This window comes from Opisthorchis viverrini (assembly GCF_000715545.1).
Source record: "Opisthorchis viverrini unplaced genomic scaffold opera_v5_192, whole genome shotgun sequence".
Lineage (NCBI taxonomy): Eukaryota > Metazoa > Platyhelminthes > Trematoda > Opisthorchiida > Opisthorchiidae > Opisthorchis > Opisthorchis viverrini.
In genome coordinates, this window is record NW_008751852.1 from 6155 (window position 1) to 33967 (window position 27813).

Here is a 27813-nt window from a genome sequence, read left to right on the forward strand (position 1 = left end):
TGTCATCGCCTTTCTCTAAACCGGCCGAGTATGTGCAGTTTAAGAGCATTTCCACACGAGGATGGCCAAATTTCCGCCACTAAACATGTACAAAAGATTGTTCACTTCGTGAGTTATTTCAAAACCGAAGTCTTCTCCAATGAGTACATGCCACGCCGAACCAAATTTTTTATCCACGTTTTCTTTGACAAACCGAGCCGCAGCCTGTTGAAAGTGAACAATAAGCATAAGACTACTTTACTATCTTTTCGAACAGCATGATACAGAGGAACAGAGATGGTTGCATTCATATGCACCGAAATGTGCTTGACATGGGAATAAAGACATGAGACGAGAACCGGTGAATACAGCATCTTGAAGAACTAATGACCCACAAGGGACTCGATGTTGCTCGTATTTATGTCCACCACAAGAAAATATGGTTCATTAGTCCTTCTAGAAAGTCAAATCAGTGTCATAAAGTCGGGAATAAATGCATGACATCTTTACCCTTGCCAGGGATTAACAGTGATGTGCAAATCACGTGTCCAGAATGATTTGAACAGACGAAGTTTTGCTTTGTGGGTTAACGTGATACCAGTCAACCACCACTAGCTGATCAACAGTATCGCAGAATTTCATCTAGACAGGATGAAAGCCCACTGTGCTGCATCCATCCCGTTTATGCCATGTGATCCGGTATTTACTAGCCTCTCTAGAGATAAATTTCGGGAGAAGCGTCCATTAAGTTGGTACAATTTCGTCCCATATTATCGGCTTTCTTGCAGCACAAATAAGCAGCCAATATTGGTTCTCATCATTCTGTAACCTGTAACCATGTACGTGTGTCGTTTTACATTTCATCACATCACTACTAACCTACATCGTGGGTACCAGCACTGACCAAATACCCGTAGGATACCAGATGCTGCATTGGTCAAGTAATCGGTGCCAGTGTGTATGGAAAATGTGCCTCAGAAAACTATCCACGATCTTTTTTTCCAAAACGCAAAATGTGTCATTTAGATTGCACCACCGATAGCCCACGCAAAAATGTCCTATTCCTAGATTAAAGCATAGCCAGGAATTCAAAAAGAAAACGTTTTTGTCTCCCAAAGGCAAAATATCAGGAAGGCATCAGACTGTTTAGACGTTTTGCCGATTTCTGGCTAAATTAGTGTTGAATGTTGGCAACACATTTACACTGGTCGTTTGAGACGAATTAGATACGTGGCGCTGGTCGGTTTTCTGTACACAAGATTCACTAACAGAAGTAGCATATAATCGAACCCTCTCAGATGGCAGTTCCACCAGTCGCTTTCAGAAGTCTCATCACTTCCCGAGCTGTTTCTAGCAAACTGTTCCCACATTTTTAGATCACCAGTGAGTTTGGGTGGCTGAAAATTGTCGGTGGCGGTCACGCCATCAGTTTAGATCCCGATGGCTTGACTGAGTGTTGAAGATGTTGGCATCTCAGACAACGTGATGTAATATTCATAGGTCCATCCCTCCATCCCACTTTTCCATTTCTATTGTAAGCCTTCATTGAAAAAAACTGGCATGGGTGTTTAGGAGTTAATCCCTAAATCTTTCATCTGGTTTTGCCGTCAGTGATTGTTTGACGACGATGGGCAGTATTCGTGTGCCAAACTATGAGGTCCTTCTTTCGTTAATCGACCCGGCACTTTTTAACAAGCCTGTTCTACTTTGTAATTACTTATGGAAGTCTACAGCCAAGTTACTAAATTTTACAGAAAATGCGTTCCACCGTTCACTGTGGGCCAAAACTAGCCGCAGTAATTGCAAAGCATCTAAAATATCCATTTGCATCTCTGTGCAATATTTTGGTTATTTTATTGATCAAAATAAAGTGACAAAATCGGTTGGCGGCAAAATTAAAATACACCATTCAAGAAGTTGCAACATGTCATAGGAGGACAGCGATTCCACTAGGTATGGCGTCTATTTGTCTGGAATCCTGCGCGTGTTCCCACTGTGTTTTGGAAGATACATCGTAAACTTATGCAGTGGCATCTCAAACTGCACTCTCTTTCCTCATATCAAAACTCCCAAGTCGCAACGAAGACGCTCTTGCTTCTTATTTTCTCCATACAGTCATGCACCTGAGTTTTTGTGTCAGATGACCGACTGGAGAACCAAATCTCTCAAACTTATTTTACGCAACATCCTCGTCACCGAAATTACTATTAAAATAAAATACCAATGCTTACTTCCAGAATACCATATCAATTGACACAGATAAACCACGGCATCAAGGCATGACTAGTGCCTGCACCTCAAAAACGTACCTACTTCTTAACATTTAGTCAAATAGTCGAGAGAGCGTAACCCCCCTAACCAATAGTTTGACCTGACGTGCCGAAAGCTAACGATGTTGAACGATGCTTCGTGTCGAATGAAGGATTCAACAAAAACCTAATTTTTGACGGTGCGTTGATTCAATGGCCTAAACTGGAATGCGCCACATAAGCTAGCGAATATGTTGTGTTTATTTTCACCCCCGGTCACGACCTGCACCAGTCGCTACCTACAAAACGCACCAACCCCCAAGTAAGTGGTCTGACCTACTTTGGGAAGAAGCTGCCTTCCAGGTCTTATCTTCCGAGTGCACACAACTGAAATCAGGCTATCGAATTCTTTGGTATGCTCTCTGCTAGTACACGTTAATGAGGGATGGTCTTATCCCGGAAAGTTGAAATTTCAGCAGAAAATTTGCTTTGTTTTGTATGACCTGCTTCTTGCAGGCGAGGCTTTGACACGGGGTAATCACTGAGCATCAAATTTCGGTTGTTTCTTATTTATTTTCGGGATCCTTAGAATGTGAAACCTGTCGCATTTACCTACTGCATCATTCTATCCCAAAAAATGTTTACTGCAAAGAATGACAGTGTAAACCTCCAAATAAACCGTGTAAGATCCAAAACAGAGCTTTATGCATCTGCTCAAACACCTTGTCGCTTCCATGAAACAAGAAATTTATTCGTAACATAGATCTTTCCTTTATATGTTATATTTTGAAAAGGTCTCTAGAAATGTGGCTAATCTCACTCCTTCGTAATATTTCCACTCTACAACACTCAAAAGATTTCTACGTAGACGGCAGAGACATGTTTCAAATTTTGTACAATGCGGTCGAAATAATCATGGCGTTTTTAATCCAAAATGTTCATCTAGGTGCATCACAAGAAGAGCTTTCGAACCTAATAAGCTGGCAAAACAGCTCCACAGAGAACCTAGGGTTACGGGAGTGGCTAACCGCCCTGCAATGATAATTTTCGGACAATGTATATGTTGGTCTCTGATGCAGATCAATTTGGCTGTCAGGTTTAGACTGAGGAGAATAAAAGTCAAATTATAGAGTCTTCAACTCACTTCATTATCCGTTGGAAATTTCTCGCAACCTGTCACACACAGCTCGGTAACTTCAGCTTTCATGTCCTCATACATGTCGCATTGCTGCGAAAATAACCGGAGAGTGGGAAGTTACTCCAGTTATTGCATGCACTGTCTCGTTATGCGTTTCATTAATACGGTTGTTGAACTTTCCTACTACATAACCTGGAAAAGCCACATCAACCACATATTCAGGATAGAGCCAAAAGACTGGATCCAATAAAATTTTGCAGAACGCGATCTGCAAATAATTAGCGCTCTGTATGACTCGTTGTGCACTTAAATGATGCTGCTTGATCCTTCAACTGCGGAGGCCAATACCAGTAATGTTGTTGAATATGGTCGAATATGATTTGCAACTTGAGTATCATCATCGACAGCATAATGTCATTGTCAGCTATGATGATTCGCTGCCATACAGCAATGGGTTACTTGGATGCTCCATTTGAAGGAAATAATAACAGAGAAATTTGAGTGATCCTGATGATTCCAAGAGACCTACACTCTCAAATGCTCATTCACTTTATCTGGATAACAACTGACAACAAGAACGCCACTAAAATCAAGTAGCAGCCATATATTGTAGCAGTAGGAATCACGTGGTTCAATACTGGTAGGCTAGTCGCAGCCATAGCATTCAGACGTTTCGTGATATCTTTCACACATATCTGATCTGTAAATGATTTGCCATCACTCTGTTTCCGACACTCTGAATTGGGCACGGGAAACAACACACTCTTTGGTAATCGATAGTCCAGCACAAGTAATATATGGCCCAAACAACTCAGCTTCCGGTGCTGAAAATGTTATTTAACGGAAGTCACCATTGCACAGCGAAAATTTGCTTTTCGCTTGCGTGGTTGCGGATTCATTGACACAAACCCAAACGAGCCATGGTTCTGAGACAATAGCAGTCGAGTAGCTGAAGACACCTCGGTTACGCTGATCAAACAGGCCAAGCCTCACAACCGTGCGGTTTGTACTGTAGCCTTATACACACGTCCCCGGAGACTGAGGGCCATCACGGAGAGACTGAACCTTACCGTAGTGTGACGGTTTGCGCATCTCAGCAACCCCTCGGGCTATACTGGGAGGTGTCCTCGGAACACTCAGGGAGTCACTCATACCAGATTGGTCAATGGTTAGAGGTCTGACAAATACATTCCCCTGGTCCTTCTGGTCGGGGGTTGAGACACATGATGACTCGTTCCGTAGTAATGGTAATGCGCTTTCATCTCCCACCAAACACCGCTGCTTTGCGGTAAGGCTTTTGCGTCGAGGGCCCAACTCGTCCTTCTGTCTAGGTGTGGGCGCCCTGACAGTATCTTAGCCAATGTACATCCATAACGCTTACAACTAACAATAATTTCACACCTAATCAGCCGTCGTGTGGTGCCATTAGCCAAGTCACCTTACTCGCTGCACACATCAGGGGGGGCAGCGAAAACAAGCTACTGCTGACACCTCTCTTCTTCCCCTTTCATACATTTTTTCCTCCCCTACCCCATTACCAACCCTCTCCTTGTAGGCCTAGCACTTTGGACTGATGAAGTCGTTCGCAGAACGTGCTCATCATATGGCACCGACATCCTCAGGTATCTCTAAATCAATTCTCAAGTCTAGACACCTAGTATGTTTAGCCACCTTTGACATCCGCGCTCTGAAACAAGTAAGACAACAAGCCGTCTTGCTCCCACACTGGACTCGCTGGGCACTGAAGTCTACTGTGTCACAGAAACAAGCACTTAAGGTGCAATCACAATAGTTGGGCTAAACGTCCATCAGTCCCCACACGCTGCTAGCTGCGCACGTCTGGTGGTGAAGAGGCTGCTGCGTCCAGATGTGCAGGGGTTGGTCTTGTCCTAAGTCACTTGGCGGAAGTATTCTTGTTTGACTGAATACCTGTTGATAGTCGGTTCCGCGGTCCGTCTGGCATCGTCCATGAAGGAGCTTCACAAGCGGAGTTTTGAATGCACAAGTGATCAGTCAGCCTATTCGAGACTCAGTTGGAAGGTCGGCATGGATTGGACTCGGCCCGTACGGACAATGGGGAACGATTGCTTCAGCTGTGTGTTAATCGCAGCCAGTTTTTATGCAGTATGAACTTCTGAAATATCCGTATTCATCTGGTCACATGGTGCCCTCCAACGGCAGGCCTGTCACAAACTCAAATCGATCACATTGTCATCAACTACCGATAGCGTGGACCAATAACTGACTGCTGGTCGTTTTGAAACAAATTTGTGGGTTTCGACCACACGCTTGTCCGAGGTGGCTGCTCCTCACGTTTTTCGTGTTCGCGTAAGGTGCAGAAAAATCGCCTGGCAGCAGAAAGACTAGCAGATCCGAATGTTAGGCAAGGCTACTAGAGTCGTCTTCTAGAATCTCTTCCAAATGCTCCACCATCAGATGTAGACTCATACTGGAACGAGATTGCCACTACTTTGCATAGTGCTGAAAATTTTGCCTGTGGCATAGCACCAGGCTTATTCAAGCCCTGAATATCAGACCAAAAACTGGCACTGCTTAAATCTCGGCGAAATATCCCAACCGACCCAGAAAATAAATTGGTGCAACAAATTATCAGAAGTCAAGGAAAGCTGAGCGTGCAAGCCGACTGTGAGGTGTGGTGGACATAGAAAGCCAAGGAAATGGAACAGTCCAGAAAGCCACCAAATCCCGAATATTATTTCGGTTGATTCCTTCAATTGTTCCCGAAGACAACCCATGAACGAAACCATCGATAATCAGAATGGAACGGCCATCTCGAATAAAGAACACATTGACCATTGGACCTAATACTTTGAACGATCGCATTGCTGCGAAAATAACCGGAGAGTGGGAAGTTACTCCAGTTATTGCATGCACTGTCTCGTTATGCGTTTCATTAATACGGTTGTTGAACTTTCCTACTACATAACCTGGAAAAGCCACATCAACCACATATTCAGGATAGAGCCAAAAGACTGGATCCAATAAAATTTTGCAGAACGCGATCTGCAAATAATTAGCGCTCTGTATGACTCGTTGTGCACTTAAATGATGCTGCTTGATCCTTCAACTGCGGAGGCCAATACCAGTAATGTTGTTGAATATGGTCGAATATGATTTGCAACTTGAGTATCATCATCGACAGCATAATGTCATTGTCAGCTATGATGATTCGCTGCCATACAGCAATGGGTTACTTGGATGCTCCATTTGAAGGAAATAATAACAGAGAAATTTGAGTGATCCTGATGATTCCAAGAGACCTACACTCTCAAATGCTCATTCACTTTATCTGGATAACAACTGACAACAAGAACGCCACTAAAATCAAGTAGCAGCCATATATTGTAGCAGTAGGAATCACGTGGTTCAATACTGGTAGGCTAGTCGCAGCCATAGCATTCAGACGTTTCGTGATATCTTTCACACATATCTGCCAGGTAAATGATTTGCCATCACTCTGTTTCCGACACTCTGAATTGGGCACGGGAAACAACACACTCTTTGGTAATCGATAGTCCAGCACAAGTAATATATGGCCCAAACAACTCAGCTTCCGGTGCTGAAAATGTTATTTAACGGAAGTCACCATTGCACAGCGAAAATTTGCTTTTCGCTTGCGTGGTTGCGGATTCATTGACACAAACCCACACGAGCCATGGTTCTGAGACAATAGCTGTCGAGCAGCTGAAGACACCTCGGTTCCGCTGATCAAACAGGCCAAGCCTCACAACCGTGTGGTTTGTACTGTAGCCTTATACACACGTCCCTGGAGACTGAGGGCCATCACGAAGAGACTGAACCTTACCATGGTGTGACGGTTTGCGCATCTCAGCAACCCCTCGGGCTATACTGGGAGGTGTCCTCGGAACACTCAGGGAGTCACTCATACCAGATTGGTCAATGGTTAGAGGTCTGACAAATACATTCCCCTGGTCCTTCTGGTCGGGGGTTGAGACACATGATGACTCGTTCCGTAGTAATGGTAATGCGCTTTCATCTCCCACCAAATACCGCTGCTTTGCGGTAAGGCTTTTGCGTCGAGGGCCCAACTCGTCCTTCTGTCTAGGTGTGGGCGCCCTGACAGTATCTTAGCCAATGTACATCCATAACGCTTACAACTAACAATAATTTCACACCTAATCAGCCGTCGTGTGGTGCCATTAGCCAAGTCACCTTACTCGCTGCACACATCAGGGGGGGCAGCGAAAACAAGCTACTGCTGACACCTCTCTTCTTCCCCTTTCATACATTTTTTCCTCCCCTACCCCATTACCAACCCTCTCCTTGTAGGCCTAGCACTTTGGACTGATGAAGTCGTTCGCAGAACGTGCTCATCATATGGCACCGACATCCTCAGGTATCTCTAAATCAATTCTCAAGTCTAGACACCTAGTATGTTTAGCCACCTTTGACATCCGCGCTCTGAAACAAGTAAGACAACAAGCCGTCTTGCTCCCACACTGGACTCGCTGGGCACTGAAGTCTACTGTGTCACAGAAACAAGCACTTAAGGTGCAATCACAATAGTTGGGCTAAACGTCCATCAGTCCCCACACGCTGCTAGCTGCGCACGTCTGGTGGTGAAGAGGCTGCTGCGTCCAGATGTGCAGGGGTTGGTCTTGTCCTAAGTCACTTGGCGGAAGTATTCTTGTTTGACTGAATACCTGTTGATAGTCGGTTCCGCGGTCCGTCTGGCATCGTCCATGAAGGAGCTTCACAAGCGGAGTTTTGAATGCACAAGTGATCAGTCAGCCTATTCGAGACTCAGTTGGAAGGTCGGCATGGATTGGACTCGGCCCGTACGGACAATGGGGAACGATTGCTTCAGCTGTGTGTTAATCGCAGCCAGTTTTTATGCAGTATGAACTTCTGAAATATCCGTATTCATCTGGTCACATGGTGCCCTCCAACGGCAGGCCTGTCACAAACTCAAATCGATCACATTGTCATCAACTACCGATAGCGTGGACCAATAACTGACTGCTGGTCGTTTTGAAACAAATTTGTGGGTTTCGACCACACGCTTGTCCGAGGTGGCTGCTCCTCACGTTTTTCGTGTTCGCGTAAGGTGCAGAAAAATCGCCTGGCAGCAGAAAGACTAGCAGATCCGAATGTTAGGCAAGGCTACTAGAGTCGTCTTCTAGAATCTCTTCCAAATGCTCCACCATCAGATGTAGACTCATACTGGAACGAGATTGCCACTACTTTGCATAGTGCTGAAAATTTTGCCTGTGGCATAGCACCAGGCTTATTCAAGCCCTGAATATCAGACCAAAAACTGGCACTGCTTAAATCTCGGCGAAATATCCCAACCGACCCCGAAAATAACTTGGTGCGACAAATTATCAGAAGTCAAGTAAAGCTGAGCGTGCAAGCCGACTGTGAAATGTGGTGGACATAGAAAGCCAAGGAAATGGAGCAGTCCAGAAAGCCAGCGAATCCCGTATATTATTTCAGTTGATCAGTTCAATTGTTCCCGGAGACAACCTGTGATCGAAATCATCGATAATCAGAATGGAACGGCCATCTCGAATAAAGAACACCTTGACCATTGGACCTAATACTTTGGACGACAGTGTTCGTGGGCACCAGCTGCCACTCAACTGAAGCCCACATGTGACGTAGAATCTTAGAAGGTGAACTTGGAACCACCTATGGCCTCGGAGTTTCACGACTGCATATGTTCTCTCAAGTGCCACCGAGCTCTTGTTTCGGATGCGCTCCCACCAGCGTTGTTCAAAGATGGGAGTAAAGTCCTCAGTCAGTGCTTGTCTGATCTGTTTGCTTGTCCTCGAAAAAAGGAGTCTGTTCCAGGCAACTGGAGAGCGCCGGTGACAGTGCATATCTTTAAAGAAGGGGCCCGTAGTGAGTTGGATAACCACAGGGAGATCAGATTAACCCTCGGTCGTAACGAGACATTTGGCGTCACTAATGCTTCGTCGCCTTATGGTGGCTCGTGAATTCGAAAGCAGCAAGCAAAATTCCGGCCTGGTGGGGTTGCGTCGACATTCTTTGCACCCCAGCACGCTGTGTGTACAAAAAAAAACAATATTTCTAGTATTTCTGGATTTTCAAGTAGTATTCGACTCGTTTGACCGGTTTGTTCTTCTTGGCATGCTTGCCCAAGAGGAATGCCCCGAAAATTTGTGAAAATAATAAACTCTTTGCATTCTCGAACTTTTGGACGCGTGAGAGTGTATGGTAAGCTCTCCACAAGCTTCCGTAAACACGGTGGTGTCTGTCAGGGATGCTGACCTTCTCCATGCCTCTTTAATTTCGTGATAAATGAAATAACGGGACAAGCGCTGGAAGATGTCCAAAACCTCGGTGTTAAATAGCATGCGACAGAAACCTTGTCGATCTGGAATAAGCATAAGACGTCATTCTCATCTTCAAAAAGGAGGAGAAGGCACAAGTTTTTTTGGAACTGACCAAACCCATCCAGTCTTTTGGTATGTACTTTGAACCCACAAAGTGTATGGTCATGCTCCTAAACACACAGTTACTGAACACGCCACTTATCTCTCATATAGAGGCACTGGAAGTTGTGGAACGTTTTACGTATCTCGAAAGTTGTATCAGTTCTGATTGTAGTGGGACAGATGTGGTCAGTGCATGAATCTGCAATGCCCGGGGCGCGTTTGCCAATTTGAGAAACCTATGGCGTCAAAGTGGTGTACCCCTTAATCTCAAGGGACGCGTGTATCAAACTAGTACGGGTTGGTTGGTCGGTTCGGGTAGCGGAACTAAAAAGTCTTCATGTTATCAACAATTGTTGTCAGCGAATCCTCAACGAGACAATTAGGAACCCAGTTTGCGGTTAAAGAATGTGTCCAGCACCAGAAGCTTCGCTGCTTGGCATATGTATTGAGTATCCCTAACCATCAGTTGCCAGTAAACGTGCTGTCTTTTTATTTCCGATTTAGAGTAGCGAAATAAGGGTGGTGGCCAACCCTTGACCTGGCAGAGAAGTATAAATATTACGATACGTTTGGGTGTTGTTGGAGCTACTCACCCTCCTGGATAGAGACCGCATGATCCCTACTGCGCCCGTTGGTAACACTGTGAAATATAGCCGCCAACAAATAACAGTGGCCTTCTTGTTATCAGGTACTATCCAGATTGCCCGAATGAATGTATGAAGATGTAGGCACATCGGAATGATCGTAGCCAGCAGCTAGTTTGTTCCCCGTCTACCTCTATTATTTTATTCACAATGAGGCTTTCAGGTAATCACGGTTTTACGACAGTGATTTATTGGTGTTGAACACTAAAGTCGTGCTGTCAGTGATGATGATGAGATTCGGCTTTGACGCCATAGATGTCCCAAACGCGACATGAGCCTTCTAGGTTCGTTTACTGACCGCATCACACTACGATTGAAACTAATGCGAATTTCAAGATAGTTAAAACCCTCCACAGCTTCCAGCGTGTCTTCATGGATTCACGCTCAGTAACAGCATGTCCAGGAGTATGGCCTTATATTTTGCGGGTGCAAAATGTACTACAAATAATCCTCCACAGCTGTTTCAGAAGGCCTCCGTTTGTTTGTGCTAGGCAAATAAATCAGACAGGCTCTGAGTGAGGACTTCAACGCTGCCTTCGAACAACACTATCTGTGTGTTTCAAGTTCATTAGGCAAAATGGTCTGAAGGTTTACTACAGCATATCCGAACACCAACTAAATCGCCCTCAGCTTTCCCGACTGATCAGCTCGCAGAGTAACTCAAACATACACTTTGCGGACCTCTTCTTTATCACATTCGTCAAAGCGTATGCCCCGCAAATAATGATTTTGGGGTATAGTTAGTCTGATCTTTTATACGTCTGCTCAATAAACTAAGAGGCAGTACGATAGTGAACAACTTTCCGTTTTGAAAAATGTTTCTTTATCAGATCTGGCATATTATAAATGTAGCCTTTTGGTGCCGACGGCTCTGAGAAAAAGATGTCAAATCAAACGGCACCTTTGGTCTTTCATGTGACTTCAATTACCTGAAGAACGAATTGTTTACTTCAAACTCTTCGTTTGCATTTATGTCCTTTTTAATTCAGTGATCAGCATAATTTGTTTCCACGGAATGTATGATATACAACTGTTTCACCCTAAAACACCGATACAACACTTCCAGCCATGTCAATAAATCGCAAAAAAGTTTCCTTTTGGTCTCGAATTCTCACTGTACATTCCAGATTACGCTAGCCCGCCTGGTGGAACTTGGACAATCCAACCCAACGCAAAATCACGTGGACTAGCTTTTTCACTGCCATGGCTCCGTTGTAATGCTAGAATTTGCTATAATATATTCATGATATACATATATGTATATATGTATAGTGTATATTGTATTGTATTGTATATATGTTCCAGTGTTGCCCCCTTGCATCGTGGGATCCTCATGCTTGATATCAGCCTTTCTCAACAGGAGTTCCATCTGATAAATTGGTCGAAGCAAGTTTGGCAGCTACCACAAATGTGCGACAAGTACGCGGTTATTACAGCTGATAATGACTATGAGAAAGGGGAGATAGAGAACCATTTTTATTTGGTGTATTCCATTAAAAGTTGAGCATGTGTGGCGGAGAAAAACCGGCAACTTGGTTGCTTGAGTTTAGTTGTTTAATATGACAGAATGGGTCCGCTTAAGTTCTGAATGACATCTAAATATTGTGCTCAGCTGGATGCTGCCTATCTAAGATAGGTTTTTTCTTATCCGCTTTGTGCAATGCTGGTAAATAACACAGCAGGATGCAGGGTAGCTTAAAACTGTTTAAGTTGCTTTTGGTGTCAAGATATATTGATCCATTTTTGCCGTTTGTTGCTGACAAGAAGGATGTGACTGGGAAAATCGGCAACGTCAGCGACAGAACTAGGTGACCATTGTTGGCAGACAACTTGTTGCAAATTATATCCACACCCATGGTTGATAGTATCTTGCAAAATCCCGAAAGCTTTACACTTCGTCAGAAATTACTCATGGATTACAACATTCGACAGGCTGCATTGCATTTATATCAGTTGATGTCAACTGAAGCCCGAATACAGAAGTTACTCTGGGTGTCAACTGACGAATACAGAAGTTACTCTGGGTTCCGGAAATGTGAAATACCTAGATGACGTTTGACGGCTTTTCGTTGAACTTATTCCTTCCTATAACCAGGCCGTTATACGTCCGACAGGGGTAAAACGTTTATTATTATTACCACAAAATGTCGGTTCTTCATTTCTGTGACCTACGGAAAATACAAACCCCATGTTGGTTTATGTGCACTGCAACAAAGTTTTTAAATGATTTTTTCAGTTAAACTCCCTATTTGGTTGGGATATAACTATGTTGCTATGTACCCTCCAATTACTGGCAATATTTCTACATGCGCGGGATCCGAGTGCTGTCAAAACAACTTAGTGATACCTAAATAGTCATTCAGGGATGATATATAACTTAGTTATATAGATATATCTAGTCTTAAATAAAACAGTTGTGTGGGCACAGCCCGTAGAAAAAAATAGCAAGAAATTCTCTGCGAGATCGTGTAATGGCATCGGCCTCATTGCACAATAACAGACAATATAACGATTGTTCAACGAGTTAACTAGCCGTTTTATCAACATAAGAACCCTTTAATTGCTATAAATATAACATGACAAGAATCCTAGTGTAATTTAGACATGTGGCCGGGAGTTCACTTATCCGAAGTTCATCTTAATTAGTTGCACTTCGCTAAGTTTTTGAGAGAAAATATAAACCTGACGAAAATGATACCCGTAATTCACTGGTCTGCCATCATCGAACCTGATATCAGTGAAACTGCTCATTTCAAATCTCCTCGCTAACCTTGATCAGCGGATATGTATATACTCTTTTGACATCTTCAGCTGAGTGAGGGATTCGTTCTTCCACCTCGAGCGTTGCCATAAGGATGACCTTCACGGACACTTCGGGATTACTAATGCATTAGAAGGTCTTCAGTTCAGTCTTTCCTTGGGCTAATTGAACCCGAAGTTTGCTTGTCTACCTTGGGATATTTTTTTAAAGGCACGCATTTGATATATTTGTTTTTTCTGCCGACCGAGTGCTAGGATTTTTGTTATCGAAATCTCCCATTCGGTTTGCTTGCTTGTATAAATCTTCTAGGTCGTGCAATACCACTAGAACTGAAAGCTTGTGCTAGCTGTTGTTTGAGTTCGGACGTCGATGGGCTATGAAATATCACAATCTCAGCGCCTTCGGAGCCAGTTTTTGATACATAATTGTTTGAGCTTAAATGTTACTAGGAATTCGCAGCCGCTGAAACGATAGTAGAGAATGGAATACACTGTGATTATTGGAAGCGTTACTTTGACAGCTTATCGCAAGCACACGCGCAGTAAATGAGCAAACTTTGCAGGACCGTGTTTTCACTCGTGGGCAACTTCTAAGTTTGTGGCATCTGCATGTTAACCAAAGCGCGACCACATCCCAACTGAGCGAATGGTGCAGCCGGGCCGCTTTCAAAGTTTTTTTGTATGAAACCAAAAAAAAATTGGAATGCAGGAACTAAAAACAGGAGATATTTCACCTATATGACATCCATTATAAAAGCCGGGTGAGAGATACATATCCCTTCGTCTGAGTGAAAAACTGCGCAAGGTAGCCTAAAGATATTTTTCACCCCCCCCCCGGTTAACAGTGAAGTGCGGGACTGTTGCCATTTTTGTCTTGGTAAGAGTTGCACCACACCAAGCCCACTTCGTCAGCCAGACATAGCATACTTTCGTTCCTCTTGTCCCAGGAAAAATATAGTGACCTTATTACTACTTTATTCCTAACGATCACGGTTAGTGTCTGCGGGTTATTTTCGTCACACGTAGCTTGGAGCTTACAGCGGCGACTCAGTGACTGACGAACCGTACACTACGCTTCTGCTTAGTTAACTTAGTATCTTCCAGGTAAATTAGAGAACCTCTTCATTATCTTGGTATTCCCCGCTCAGCCAACAATTATTTTCCTGCTATCCCTCTTAAAAACAACCCCCGCTGCACAACCCTCTCGTCGGATTCTTCACCTGGGATAAGAACCGCTACAGCTCCATGTCTAATCTTAATCACCCGTACCAACCAGTCCAACGGCTGGCCCACTCCTCGCTATCTCGTTGGCTACGTGCTTACTTTCGCAAAACTGCGCAAATATTCTCATCCTGGTCTTACACCTCCTGATCGGCCGACGCCAACTTCCAGGCACGAGATACAAATCCTACCACCAATGATGACCTCTCAAATCGCTACCTGAAGGATCTGCGTACTTGCTCAATAACACTTGGCTTTGTGTCCCCATACTACAACGGTACCTTCAAGTTGTCCTTGCTTGCTTGGTCAGCTCGCTCAGTCAACTGTCATTCCCAGTTCGTTTTTTTAAATAATGGATGCTACATTGTCCGATACTTCATAATACTCACCAGATTCTACTGAGCTCAACTCATTCCATCCTCCCTGATAGCGCTAGACTTCGCAGTATCTGCTCCAAACTCCACGTTTGACGACCGTTCATTCTGGGTTGTCCTCAGTTCACACCCCCATGAACCTCCTGCTGAATCGAATTAACCATGGCTCTACACCGGTCTGAATCAACTTGTGACCATCCCATTGTCTAGGCCAAATCCAACTGCCAAAGCAATAACTAACCCCTGTCTGATTACCACAGCCTTGACGTTCGTTACTGTGCTGTCCATAAACCGAAGCATGTCAGCACAATTATGGCACAGCACTGCCACGCCAAGTCTCAGAGCACTCTTGCAGACACTTTCTTCCTACTCTAGACTTTCCTCCCGCATATTGAACTACATCTACGAAGGCCATGTTTCTCGCCCATTACCGCCTCTGAGGTGAGTTTGTTCTAACACACTGAATACTTTACTTAGAGCTAAACCTCCCGGTTTTGCGATTTCAGTTTGCTCCTTCCAGAAGTTCAACGATTAAACTTGCGCCGCCTGTGTCTGCCTCATGCACGAGCGACCCCGTAGCAATCATTTACAACTAATCTTCGTCAAACAGCGACACTAGTGAGTCTTCCCGGTTTCAATGTAAACCATATTTTTAGATGAAACTTGCCGTGCATCTTAACTTCGAAATTATAATAAGAATAGGTTTATTTCACAACTTGTAGACAACGTGCTAACTGAGGCATGATCGGGTCATTACAAACTGAAAGCGCGAGCAACAGCGCAGCGAGGAGGAAGTTGCAACCAACTGGGCATCCTTACTACGTGAAAACTCAGTGCGGTTGTGGGAAACAAATAACAAACACAAGGGGCAAGAGGTGCGACTAGTCCAAATGATGAACTTGGTTGACATGAATTAGGACTGAACATTATTGCTAGCCATGAGTGACCTTGGGTGGTTAAGTAAATGACTGGGGTTCCAGAGAGCGATTTGGAGATGAGAAGGGAAGAATTCGAAGTGTATACAAATGGCAGGTTCCGTCTCAAAAATATGCTTAACGTTGAAACTAAGTAGTGATGCAAGGAATTCCGGTGTAAACGACAGTATCGGTGGGGAGATAGTGGCAATGCATAGGACCGGACGAACGCCGTGAATGAAACTGAACTTGTGGAAGGGGCAAACAGAAACTGTAGCGGAAAACCAGGTAGGTTGAAGTTGAATGGATGGTTCGGTGGCTTAGAAAGAACTGGTTCCCAAGGTGGTTGGCGTCGGGCAAAACTCTGTTCGTAGATGCGAATGCAGGCTCGAATGAGCGATAGCTGACAGTCTAGGGTAGAAAGAAAACTAATGCAGGGGTGTTATCAGACTGGTTGTAGCAGTTTTACATCGTTGCGCTGACGTACTTCGGTCTCTGGGCTGCCCTGTAAAGCTCGTCGAGATTGTCGGAATCGGACAGGGGATACGCATTTTCGTGGCAGCTGGACGTGGGTTGTATGAAGGGATTGGTAAGGATAGAGCCAGAACAATATAGAGTCAGGGGTAATTTTGACTCAGTTGCAGGACCATTCGGGTTTAGACCGGGGACCATCCAGATCAAACCAATGATGGTCATGCGGGGAGTTTTGAGCAACTACAGCCGAAGTTTCAAGCTTGAGAAGAGGAGGGAAGGAGGAAGGAATAGGATATAAGTAATAGCGTCCGGTGAGTTTCATGGGGCATCAGATAAAAGGGTGGACAATAGAATATATGACAGCAAGGCAAATAAACCTAAAAAGGTGGATTTTTGGTCGTTGTTTGGCTGACCTAACAACGAAGAACTAGTCGCGGTTGACAATGTATTGTTGGGACAAAACAGATATTTGCTATTGGGCTTCTGCTCGGCATGTGTTCAGTACCCTCTGATAGCGATGCCCGCAACCTTTAAATAGTAACGGCTCGATCATGCCTCGGCGCTAAGTATTCGCATAATGGAATTGAAGCGTCAAAAGGTATGACGTGTTTCTAATGAACTTAAGCAACCGGGCAATCCAGTACAATTTTGGGGCCTAGCGGGATAGGTCTGTTTGTTCATAGCCAAAACACTCTCGTTTAAACGAACGTGTTCCTGTTCTGGCTTAATTATTCCGGTGAGTCCACGCCAAAGGGAATCACTGGGGTCGATTTTCGCTCTTATTATAGCTCATCAGCAGTGCATATCCAGTGGCCGTGCCGGGATTTGAACCCCGGACACCTGACATGCGAGGCGAGCGTGTAACCACTAGTCTACCAACGCACGTTTGAAGCATCTGAATTATCACGTCTGAACAGGTGGAATCGTTCACACTTGACCGGTGTGATTGGTGACTGTGAACAAAAATACCTATCGCGCAAAACCCCAAAATTGCAACCAAAAACCTGCCCAATGGGTTTCAAGCGTGTGCTACGCTACCTACATGGAAAGCCCTGACTGGCGGGTCAGTCGATCGTCACAACCAGGAAAGTTTGGTGAGTCGGGCACACCAAGTGTGAACACGTTCGCCTGTTCAGACGTGATAATTCAGATGTGTCAAACGTGCTTTGGTAGACTAGTGGTTACACGCTCGCCTCGCATGTCAGATGTCCGGGGTTCAAATCCCGGCACGGTCATCGGATATGCACTGCTGATGAGCTCTAATAAGAGCAAAACGCGACTCCGGTGATTCCCTTTGGTGTGGACTCACCGGAATACTTACACCAGAACAGGAACACGTTCGTTCAAACGAGAGTGTTTTGGCTATGAACAATCGAGTTTAGAGTGCTAGTCCAAACTGTCGAGCCTCATTTAGGCATCATGAAATCTCGGAGATGCTGCGAAACTATGCCACCAACCTTTCCGGTAAATGTATGGCTGCTTCAGTGGACAATGTAATATGGTGGGTTGCAAAAACAGGAACGCACATTAGGGCGGTTTAAGGTTTGAGACCATACGCACCAAAATGCAACCTTTTCAATCAAAATGTTTTACTCCATAAGTAAAGGTTTTGTAGCCAGGTGCATTGCTAGGCTGTCTCAGTTGGTTTGCTCCTACATTTCGGGAATTAGGTATACATATAACTGAAATTCTGGATGATGCTATGGATCCCATGTTATGCCGCAAATGGATTGACATTAATAATTGTGGTGCATAGTCTATTACCAAGGTAATCAAATGTGGTGGCCTTTCGAAAAAATCCCGGAACTCGTGGTATAAAGTTGGTAATCCCCAACAACCCACTAAAATAGCCTGGAACAATCCCACTGAAAGCCCACAGAGGTTACATTTTCAGGGTGAGTAGTAATCTACCTTCACATTCCTGCAGCTCATCCAATTACTTTGTCCATTCTAGCAATCATAGCTCTGGTGGAAATGTCTGGTGAAATAATTTACATACATCGCTGAGACCCCGAGATGCCTAAATGGCGCTCAAAAGTTTGGACTGGTACTCTGAACTCAACTCAACTGCCCGTTTAGTCCATCTGGGACGTGTCATAGCCCTCAAAATTCTATTGCATTCTGCGAATACTGAGCGCCTGAGCAGGGTTATTCAACTCACTTGGTTTAACAAACCGCCGTTTAAGGAACACCTTTTTCTGCTATCAGGGTTCTGTCTGCGTCGCATTATGCCCAGAGTGGAATGCCGGCGTCCAAAATGGTTCAATATGCTGCCCCATAAGCCTTCCTGCTGGAATCATGATTTTGACCAAATTCGTTCGTTAAACTGAATCCGCAACTTGCTTACCCCGTGTATCGCTCGTGTATCTTGCCTCTCATCCTCAGTTTCATCACTCTACTATCATCTCCACAACTCTGTTCACTCCTCTGAAAATGGAGAAAGGCATTCAAGTCAGCCCGCTGTGAAAAAACGATTTTGAGTAGGCATTAATCGTAACTGAAGTTGGTGGATGTGGGATGCCTAATCGTCCCCCAGATTTCAAATCCGTTATTAGTCTGACATCTAACGCAACTTGTGTACCTGATACTTTTGACGCAAACAATCCTGCTGGAGGGTTCGCCGAATTGCAGAATTTTGCACTTGTCTGCTGGTATCCCCTCCCTTAACACCGTTCCGCTTCATCCCACACCAAAATATCCCTGCACTAAATCGTTCTGCTCTCATCTGCATCGATAAGCACCCCGTCTCTTCTTTTCGTCACAGGTAGGTTGCTCGGGCTTCCATGCAACTCTTTTCTGCCTACTTTCGACCTTCTAAAACGGAACCTGCTTAAACCGACCCAGTGGCGTCCTGCGGCAAAATTCTTCTCACATTTTTTCAGTTGATCTGCCTCTCCATACTATCACAGTATGACTACAATCGCCGCCTGTCCCCTCCAGCCCTTGTCCGCTGAGTAGCTACGGTCAGCTGGTTTTTCCCATTCTTCCCATATTACTGCAGTGTTAATTCTTACGTTTCTTGTCTGTGTGCTCTTCAACTTGGTCCTATCACTTAATGAAGCCTTATTTTCACGCAAGTGCTTATCGTAGCCCGATGATTCTTCTCGAATGAAAAAGAGGTCAATTAGCTAAAAGCTGTACAGGGTGTTCACCTTTCCCGGAATTTGCCGTACTGGTATTAGAGCCTTGAGCCTAAAAATTACAAAGCTTCTTGCCGCTTGTTGCTATAACTTCCACCGTATTACCTGACTTTTCTTGGCTCTAGTCCTTGCCTTGGTTATTCGTCATTCGGTTTGGAGTGAACTTTCTTCATCGTCAAAGCATACTGTTCCGGATTTTATTAACAACCAGTACCCAAGACACCCAGAGTGGCTCCGCTTTAGTCACCAGCACAGTTTAATGTCAGCTGCAAAACTGGTACTACCGTCTGAGTAACACACCTTGCCGTCACCTCGGTTCTACCACTCCTATCATCTCAAAGCTGGTGCGACCCTACAAACCCACTCTGTCTGGGTTGACCTCCTGTGGCTTGCTGACTTGCCCTGGTGTCAAAACTTCCAGTTGACAGCCATTCCACTCTACACTCAAAGTACGCGTCTATCTACGCTTTACAACCTCCCTTGCCTGCTGCCTGAGAGGTATCGCATACACTTCCGTGTAAACTCCAAGCAAGGTTGTTTTCGCTGCGCCTACTTGGAGTGTTTGTATGCTGGGTTTCCTTGGTGATTTGGTGGCGTTAATCAAGCCCCTTATTTATGGCCCACTTAACTCGGTATATCTCATTTAACAATTCACTGTTTTCCACAGTGATGCTCTCCGGGTCCCGCGAATCTTCAGCACTTTACGTGCCCAAGGAAAGCTGACTGTCCCCTTTCAGAGGTGAAAACATGTTTAATTTCGTAAAACCATAATTTTGGAATAAAAGCTGTCAATAATTCACTTTCCAATATGCCTAACTTCCTGCTCACAGCTATGGTTTCCATATGCTAAGCTAAAAAGTAACTTTTCTCAACTATTCACTCCGTGTCAGTGATCATCAGTGTTATTTTAAGACGGTCAACTTACGCCTTCCTGTACTCCCGGGCCTGGCGCTCTTACATCCGGGTTAAGCATTTCTAGAAATCTCATGCTGGCGTTGCACTATACACATGTTCTCATGGTTTTACCTTTCCATCCGTGTCTCGTTATCCCCTCTTTCATTTGCTACGTTCTGACTACGCCATAGCCGGGGTCCCAAAAACAAAGTTAAGGATGAGCAAAGTTAAAATAGACTTACCTGACGATCAAAGATTTTGCTTTCATCGCGTGAGCGGCTTGAATGGTCTCCCTGGAGTTTATGGCAGGTTCAAAGTTACTAGTAGATTTGGCCGTTTGTTCCTACTATTTTTGCGGCCACTGTGCCAGGTTGCCCTGTCGTCAGGGTTGCGTTTTCTCAGTGTAATGCGCCTTAGCCGAGCATGTAGCTTGTTTTCTATTCATTCGTTACAGCCTGGCTGCTTTTTTAGCCCAGTTCACCCATTAGTGGCTGAAAGGAAAACCCGTATAAAACACTGGTAACTATCTACTCCGCAGTTGCTGTAGAACAAAAGTGCTGGGCGGTGAGTGAAAAAGAATTATATCCAAGAGCGTTTATGATGAAATGTTGATGGCTTAACCACGGCGTGGTGGCACCAGCAGCACGCGGTCAGGCGTCTAAATCCAGATAAGAACATGCCACAAAGTTTCTCGCCATTGGACTAGTCATTTAGATACGATGGTCCCAGATCATATGTCGCGGTTGAATAGGGAATATTCATCTGGCGAATTTCGGCTTGTTAGGGTTTACACAGTGAGCTAAATGGCATACAAAGGCCACCTCATTTACAGTTTAAATGGAATTTTTTCCCGGCCAATGAGAACGGTTTTCAACGCACTAGTAAAGCCGTGCACCCATTAGCATGACATAGGTTCGGCGATGCCTAACTGGAAGTGGCTTGATTGGATACCTTGGGTAAAGAATGTCTAATTATCTGACCACACATGGTTAACCTCAGAGAGTTGACAGAGCTTTTTTCTGGAAATTTTGGTTGAACTAGGGCTGTATAAGATGCTAGGTAGGCGAAACGGAAGATGCGAAAGCTTTGGAGAGATACAGTCTAGGCTGGAACTCAAACAATACTTGACACCGGTAGACCGTGATTTTCTCAGAACATGCCATTCTTCTAATTACTGAACACTTCTCGGCTTCCTCACGGGCATAAGAGGCAGTCCGGCAGCAGGTGCGAGGTAGGTAGGAAGGACGCAAAAGCATATTCGCCGGCTCTTTTTGATTCGATCATACGTGGACTTGACTGGAAGCCGCACAATGGGAGAAGATATCCAAGCAAACAACGAAGGTTTTCAAATTCCCTACTGCACAAAACTACTGCGACGGATAATGGGGAGCGAACTAAAAATCAGTACCGCTGCTCTGTCCAGGGCAGATGAGCTGGAAAAGATTGTAGTGGATAACCCTAGCGAATACCAGCTCAAAGTAGTTAAATCAAGTGTGTAAAAATAGGCGAGATGATACAACTCACAGTTCGTTGGTACAGTTAGTTATTACCACCACAATAAATTCAAATCGATCTGCCTCCTGGAATCTTCCTTGACATATTCCTAGATACCTTCTATCCCGTCGTAGTCTGAAAGGTAGATCACCGCTCGTTAATTCACTGACAGCGTAACTCGACACAGCAAGAAGGGAGCACGCTTTCCACGAGGTACAGAATTTGTATTGTCCTATTTCTTTTTCTTTCGTTTAAACAAGTTATTCGGTATTAAGAGAAGAGGAGTAAGCTGAGATTTTAGTGAGAGATAGAAGGTGGTACAATTTGAGTAATGATAAGTTACAAAGAAAGTACTAATGTACAATGGTCGGAAGGATCACCATAAGATTAAATCTCACTTCACTTCCAGCCTCTACACACGCGCCGTACTGTCAGAAAAAAAGATGAAAGAAGAAACGACATTATGATCTCCGCCGCCAGCTACACAATATTATTGGGCACAATGTCACTTACAAGTGTGGTAGTAACGTTAAAGCTGAGGATGGTTTATACCTGTAAAGTAATATCATGGATCCGGAAGTAAAGGTTAAGCGTCAACTTGGATAAAAGCGAATTAGTGCACAGGAAACGGACTCTATCAGTAGACACATGGGTGACGGCGCAAGCATAGCTGCAGCAGTCTGATTCAACTAACGGAAACTCAACCATGAAATAAAATCAGAGGTGCCTGAAGTCACAATAGATCTGATGTTACCATCGATGGTGGGTGCTTTGACTCTAAACTGTCATTATTAGGAGGAGAGAATGTGAGGGAATGTGAGGTGTAAACCCTTGAATTCTAGGCACGGTGACCGAGTCTTTTAGCCTGATTATAAGCTGTCGTGGTTCGTGAACCGACAGAGCTACCGGACATAGCAACATTTTTCGCATTTTTCGCAATGCATTTGTAATTTTTTAAATCCTTGTGTTCACTGCGGAGTTCCGTCCTTCATCTAGCTATGGAATTCACATTCTAGCGAATACAAGTGGAAAATTGATAGGAAAAATTATAACACAACGCTGGATTTTTGGTGTGCTCTTCTTATTTTGTCGAGCTTCACATTCAGTTGAACCGTGTGGCGGGTATAAACATTGCGCTTTGAGAAGCACCTATATGGTTTAGAAATCAACAATGTCTACCGCGCCTCCCGCTCATCATAACCGTACCTGAGGATTGTTTTTTTTGCCGGAATCCTTCCGCTTTTTGGTATCAATTTCATTTATCGGTTGGCCAATGGTATCAAACCGGCAAAGGGTTATTAACAGTCTCCGTCAAGAAGAGACTTGATGTTACCACAGTGTGACGGTTTGCGCACCTCAGCGATCCATTGAGCTATACTGTGGAGTGTCCACGTGACACTCAGAGTCTCTCGTACCTGGTTGGTCAATGGTTAGAGGTCTGGCGAACACAGTCTCCCGGCCCTCCAGATTGGGGGTTGGAATACGTGGCGACTTGTTCGGTAGAAATGGTAATGCATTTGCGTTTCCCTCCAAACACAACTGCTTTGCGGTTAGGCTTTTGAGGCAGAGGCTTTGGTTGAGGACCCCCATCGTCCTCTAGCCCACTAGCAGTATACCAGCCCTCGACCAACCATGACGTTCACGACTCACAATACTCTCATGCCACACCGGCTGTTGCTTGGTGCCATTATCCTGGTCGCCTTACTTCTTGTATACAGCAGGCCGGGTAAGCAAAAACAGGCTCCTGCTGACGCCCACTTTTTTCTCTCTCACTTAATTTTTCCTTCCCCTCTCCCCACCCCATTACTAACTCCCTCCTTCTAGGCCCAGCACTTAGGACTGATGACTCCGTTGGTCATGCATCAGTTTTGCGTGCAGAGTCTGCTCGTCACATGGCGCCAACATCCTCAGGTATCTCCAAGTCAATTCTCAAGTCTCGACACCTAGTATGTTTAGCCACCTTTGACGACCGCACTCTGAAACAAGTAAGAAAACAAGCCGCTCTTGCTCCCACACTGGACTCGTTCGGCATTGATGTGTGCTGTGTCTCAGAAAAAAGCACTCAATGTGCAAGCACAATGGTTGGACTACCTGTCCATCAGTCTCCACTCGCTGCTAGCTACGCACGTCTGGTGATGCAGATGCTGCTGCGGTTGGGTGCGCGTGGTTTGGTATCGCCTTAATTTATTGGGCAGAAGTAGCCTTGCTTGATTGGATACCTGTTGATAGTCTACTCTGTGCGGTTCGCCTGGCAACGTTTGTGAAGGAGTCTCACAAGCTGGAATTTGATAGCTGTCTGTTTATCGTGTCTGCCTACGTCCCAACTGGCTGTAGTTCCGAAGCCGTCAAAGACAGGTCTTATGAAGCCCTGAATGCCCTGTTGCGGTGAGCTAAAAGCTCAGACATCATGGTGGTTTTTGGAGATCTGAATGCACATGTGGGCAGGCTTAGTGTGTTTGAGACTCAATTAGGAGGTGGACATGGATTGGACTCGGTACGTACACACAATATGGAACAATGTCTTCAGCTGTGTGCTGATCGTAGGCTGTTTGTATGCTGAACTAACTTCCGAAATAGTGGAAGTCGTCTGTCCACCTGGTGTCCCCCAGTGGCATACCGGAAACAAACTCAAATAGGCAACATTGCCATCAGTTACCGATGGAGCGGATCAGTAACTGACTACCGGTCAGTTCAAAACACATTTGTGGACTCTGAAAACGCGCTCGTCCGGAGTTGCTTCTCCCTAGTTTTTCAGGGCCGCATAAGGTGCGGACAAATCGCCTAGCAACCGAAAGACTGGCAGACTCGGATGTCAGATGAACTTACAAGAACCGTCTTCTGGAGTCTCTTCCACATGCCCCACCATCAGATGTGAACTCATACTGGGACGAAATTGCTATCTGTTTGCATAGTGCTGAGAAGTTTGCCTGTGGCACGATCCAGTCAAGCACTGGATATCAGACGCAACGGGGGCACTGTTTGACTTTCGGAGAAATATCCCAGCCGGTCCCGAACACAACCCGTTGCGAAGAGTTAACAGACGTCAAGTGAAGCTGAGCGTGCGAGCCGACCGTGAAGTATAATGGACACAGAAAGCCAAAGGAATGGAAGAGACCCAGAAAGCCGGTAATGCCCGGCCGGAAACCACCTCCGGAAACCACCTGTGAGTGAAACCTTTGGGCATCAGAATGGAACGGCCATCTCAAAAAAAGAAAAACGCCTCGACCTGTGGGCTGAGTACTTCGAGCAACAACTGCCCTGGTCGGCACTCATCTAGAGCCCACAGGTGAAGAAGAACCCTGGATTGTGAACGTGGAACCACCTACGGCCTCGGAGGTTCACGACTGCATATATTCTCTCAGGCGCAACCGAGCTCCTGATCCGGATGACCTCCCACCCGCACTGTTCAAACAAGGGGATAAAGTCATCAGTCAGCGCTTGTCCGATCTGTTTGCTTGCATTTGGGAAAAGGAGTCTGTCCCACAAAACTAGGGAGAGTCAGTGTTAGTGCCCGTTTTCAAAAAAGGGGGTGCGTAGTGAGTGTGGTAACCACAGGGGGATGGGCTTGACACCGGTGGTGGTGGTGGCGTCACTGATGATTCGTCCCATTACGGTGGCTCGTGAGACACTGGCTCGAGAGCAGCAAGCTGGATTCCGGCCTGGTATGGGTTGCGTCGACCAAACCTTCACACTTCGTCAGGTGCTAGGACAACGCCATACGTATAAGCGACCCGGATTTCCGAGGCGCATTCGACTCGGTTGATCGGTCTGCTCTGCTTGAAACTCTTGTTCACCAAGGAATGCCCCGGAAGTTTGTAAGCACCATACGTTCCTTGTGTTCTCAGACTTCCGGACGTGTGAGAGTGTACGGAGAGCTCTCCAAAAGGTTCCGTACACAAAACGGTGTCCGTCAAGGATGCCCACTCACCCTTCCTTTTTAACTTTGTGATCGATGAAATAATGAGAAGAACGCTGGAGGGTCTCCAAAACCCTGGTGTTCAAATAGTCTGTGAAGAAAACCTTGTCGATCTGGAATATGTAGACGACATCGTTCTCATGTTTGAAGAGGTGGAAAAGGAGCATGTGTTCTTGGATGAACTGACGAAGTTCATCCCGTGTTTTGGTATGCACTTTGCACCTACAAAGTGTGAGGTCATGCTCGTGAATGTGTGGTCACTGAACACGACACTTACAATCCAGGGACAGGTACTGGATGTTGTGGAGCGTTTAACATGTCTTGAAAGTTGTATTAGTTCTGATTGTAGTGTGATAGATGAGGTCAATGCACGAATATGCAATGCTCGGGTCGCGTTCGCTAATTTGAGACACCTATGGCGTCAAAGTGGTGTATCCCTGAATCTCAAAGGACGTGTGTACCAAGCTATAGTACGGGCTGTTTTGTTGTATGGCTGTGAGACTTGGCCTGTTCGAGCAGAGGACCTTAGACGTCTTCAGGTGTTTGACAATCGTTGTCTCAGAACCATAGCTCGTGTGGGTTGGTGTCGGCGAATCCGTAACGAGGCAGCTAGAAAGCGCGTTTTCGGTTGTGTGACGGGTACTTCCATTGAAGACATGAGTTGCGTGTGCCGAATCATCGTTTGCCGAAGAGAGTGCTGTTGGTCAAACTGAATGAACAACAATTCTGAAATAACCCGTAGACCCCGAATGTGTTGCTGTATAACTTTTAGAGGACCTCAATCCAAGGGATTTAACTTGAAACTTACAATCGCTATTTTACTTCCCTGATGCAAAAGTCTTGGTGCGATTTTCCTCCTCAAACCCCCTGAAATCCTTGGGCGGTTTGTGCATACACAACCTCCACAAACTGATTCTGCGTGCACCCACAAACAAGGTAAATTAAACATTTTATGCTGAGGAATGCATATGCAGTTCAGCTACACGACTCTAGATAACGGGACACAGAAATTAGTGTTAATTGTAATGAGCAGCTGGGGTGTGTCTTTCCCGGTTATTTATGAGACTTTCAACCGGACGACTAAAATCATCCTGCATCCGGATGGCCCTCTAGCTGATTAAGACTTGCTTGCTGTTGACAAAATCCAAAGTCAATACAGTGTTTCAAGGCAATGCTTATCCGAGAAAACTTTGATAAGAAAGTAACTCCTACAAATCAACAACGAAGGCGAAATTGACTGTGTTCCCTTAAATTTAGGAATATTCCAAGGTGACCGCAGAAGTGCTACGGCAGCGCGATATAGATGCCAACGAACACATTTTGGAAAACCCTACCGAAGCCAACAGGAAAACTGAAAGCATTATACACAAAATTCATTGCCAGTAGGGTAGTGACTCTTACAGTGGATAAAATGTAGAAACAGCTTCCAGCAGAGTGTATTAATGCCACACTACCTCTAAGTTTTCGCTGGCCCACATACACGATCAGCAGGGACATACTAACCCAAAGAAGAACAAAGGGAAGACATAGGTTCAGGTATCTGTAGTGCTCAAATACGGAAACCATCATTTAAAATAATACAACCAACCAAATATATCAGTCTTTCAAGAACAGGGGACTCCGGAGCCTTCAGGCTCAAGGGATCAAATGTGAAGCTTTGAAATAGCCAGAAGTGTGTCGAATGGAATCATCACTGGAACAGGCAACCAAACCCAAAATGTAGCAGCTACTCAGAAGAAAAAATGGAAGAGCATAGCGAAACTGCTTCATACGAAAGTGATCTTTTTAGATTATTCAGAAAACAGACAGCCAGACTATAACACAACAAAAGTAACAGTTAAAAGATGAAAGAAAGAAAGCTCCGCCAAATATGTTTTCAGCCAAACAGTAGGGCGATAGAACTGCTGGCTGAGACCAGCCATTTGTGATAAAGGAAAAAACAGTGAACTACAGCTCCAAAAAGGATAAAAGTTAATTAGGCTACAATGCACTACAGTTCCAGTCCGTGGACGCCCAGTTACGTTAGAAATATTGATGACTTCTTACAACCCATATAAGCAGTCACGCGTGGAAGGATCACTCTTTCAACCGCGCACTGACGTGTGGTGACGAAGGGCTCACAAGCCCCTTTCAAAGCTTGACGAACGGATAAAATTCCACCTGATCAGCAGGT

At 45.0% G+C, this 27813-nt stretch overlaps 2 protein-coding genes across 2 annotated transcripts in view; one reads left to right on the forward strand and one right to left on the reverse strand.

Moving 5' to 3' along the window:
- T265_07966 (hypothetical protein) overlaps positions 1 to 4940 on the forward strand; it is a gene marked incomplete at both ends in the record, with an annotated part of 10772 nt that extends 5832 nt beyond the window's left edge. The window contains one exon of the mRNA XM_009173643.1: positions 4716 to 4940. Within this exon, the coding sequence (XP_009171907.1) occupies positions 4716 to 4940 (225 nt within the window). The remainder of the gene's footprint in view (positions 1 to 4715) is intronic.
- On the reverse strand, positions 9 to 13304 carry T265_07967 (hypothetical protein; the record flags this gene model as incomplete). The annotated part of the gene is made up of 3 exons (XM_009173644.1): positions 9 to 204; positions 3373 to 3456; positions 13224 to 13304. 3 exons carry the CDS (start codon positions 13302 to 13304, stop codon positions 40 to 42), a joined length of 330 nt encoding a protein of 109 aa, XP_009171908.1.
- Positions 13305 to 27813: the final 14509 nt, after the last annotated feature.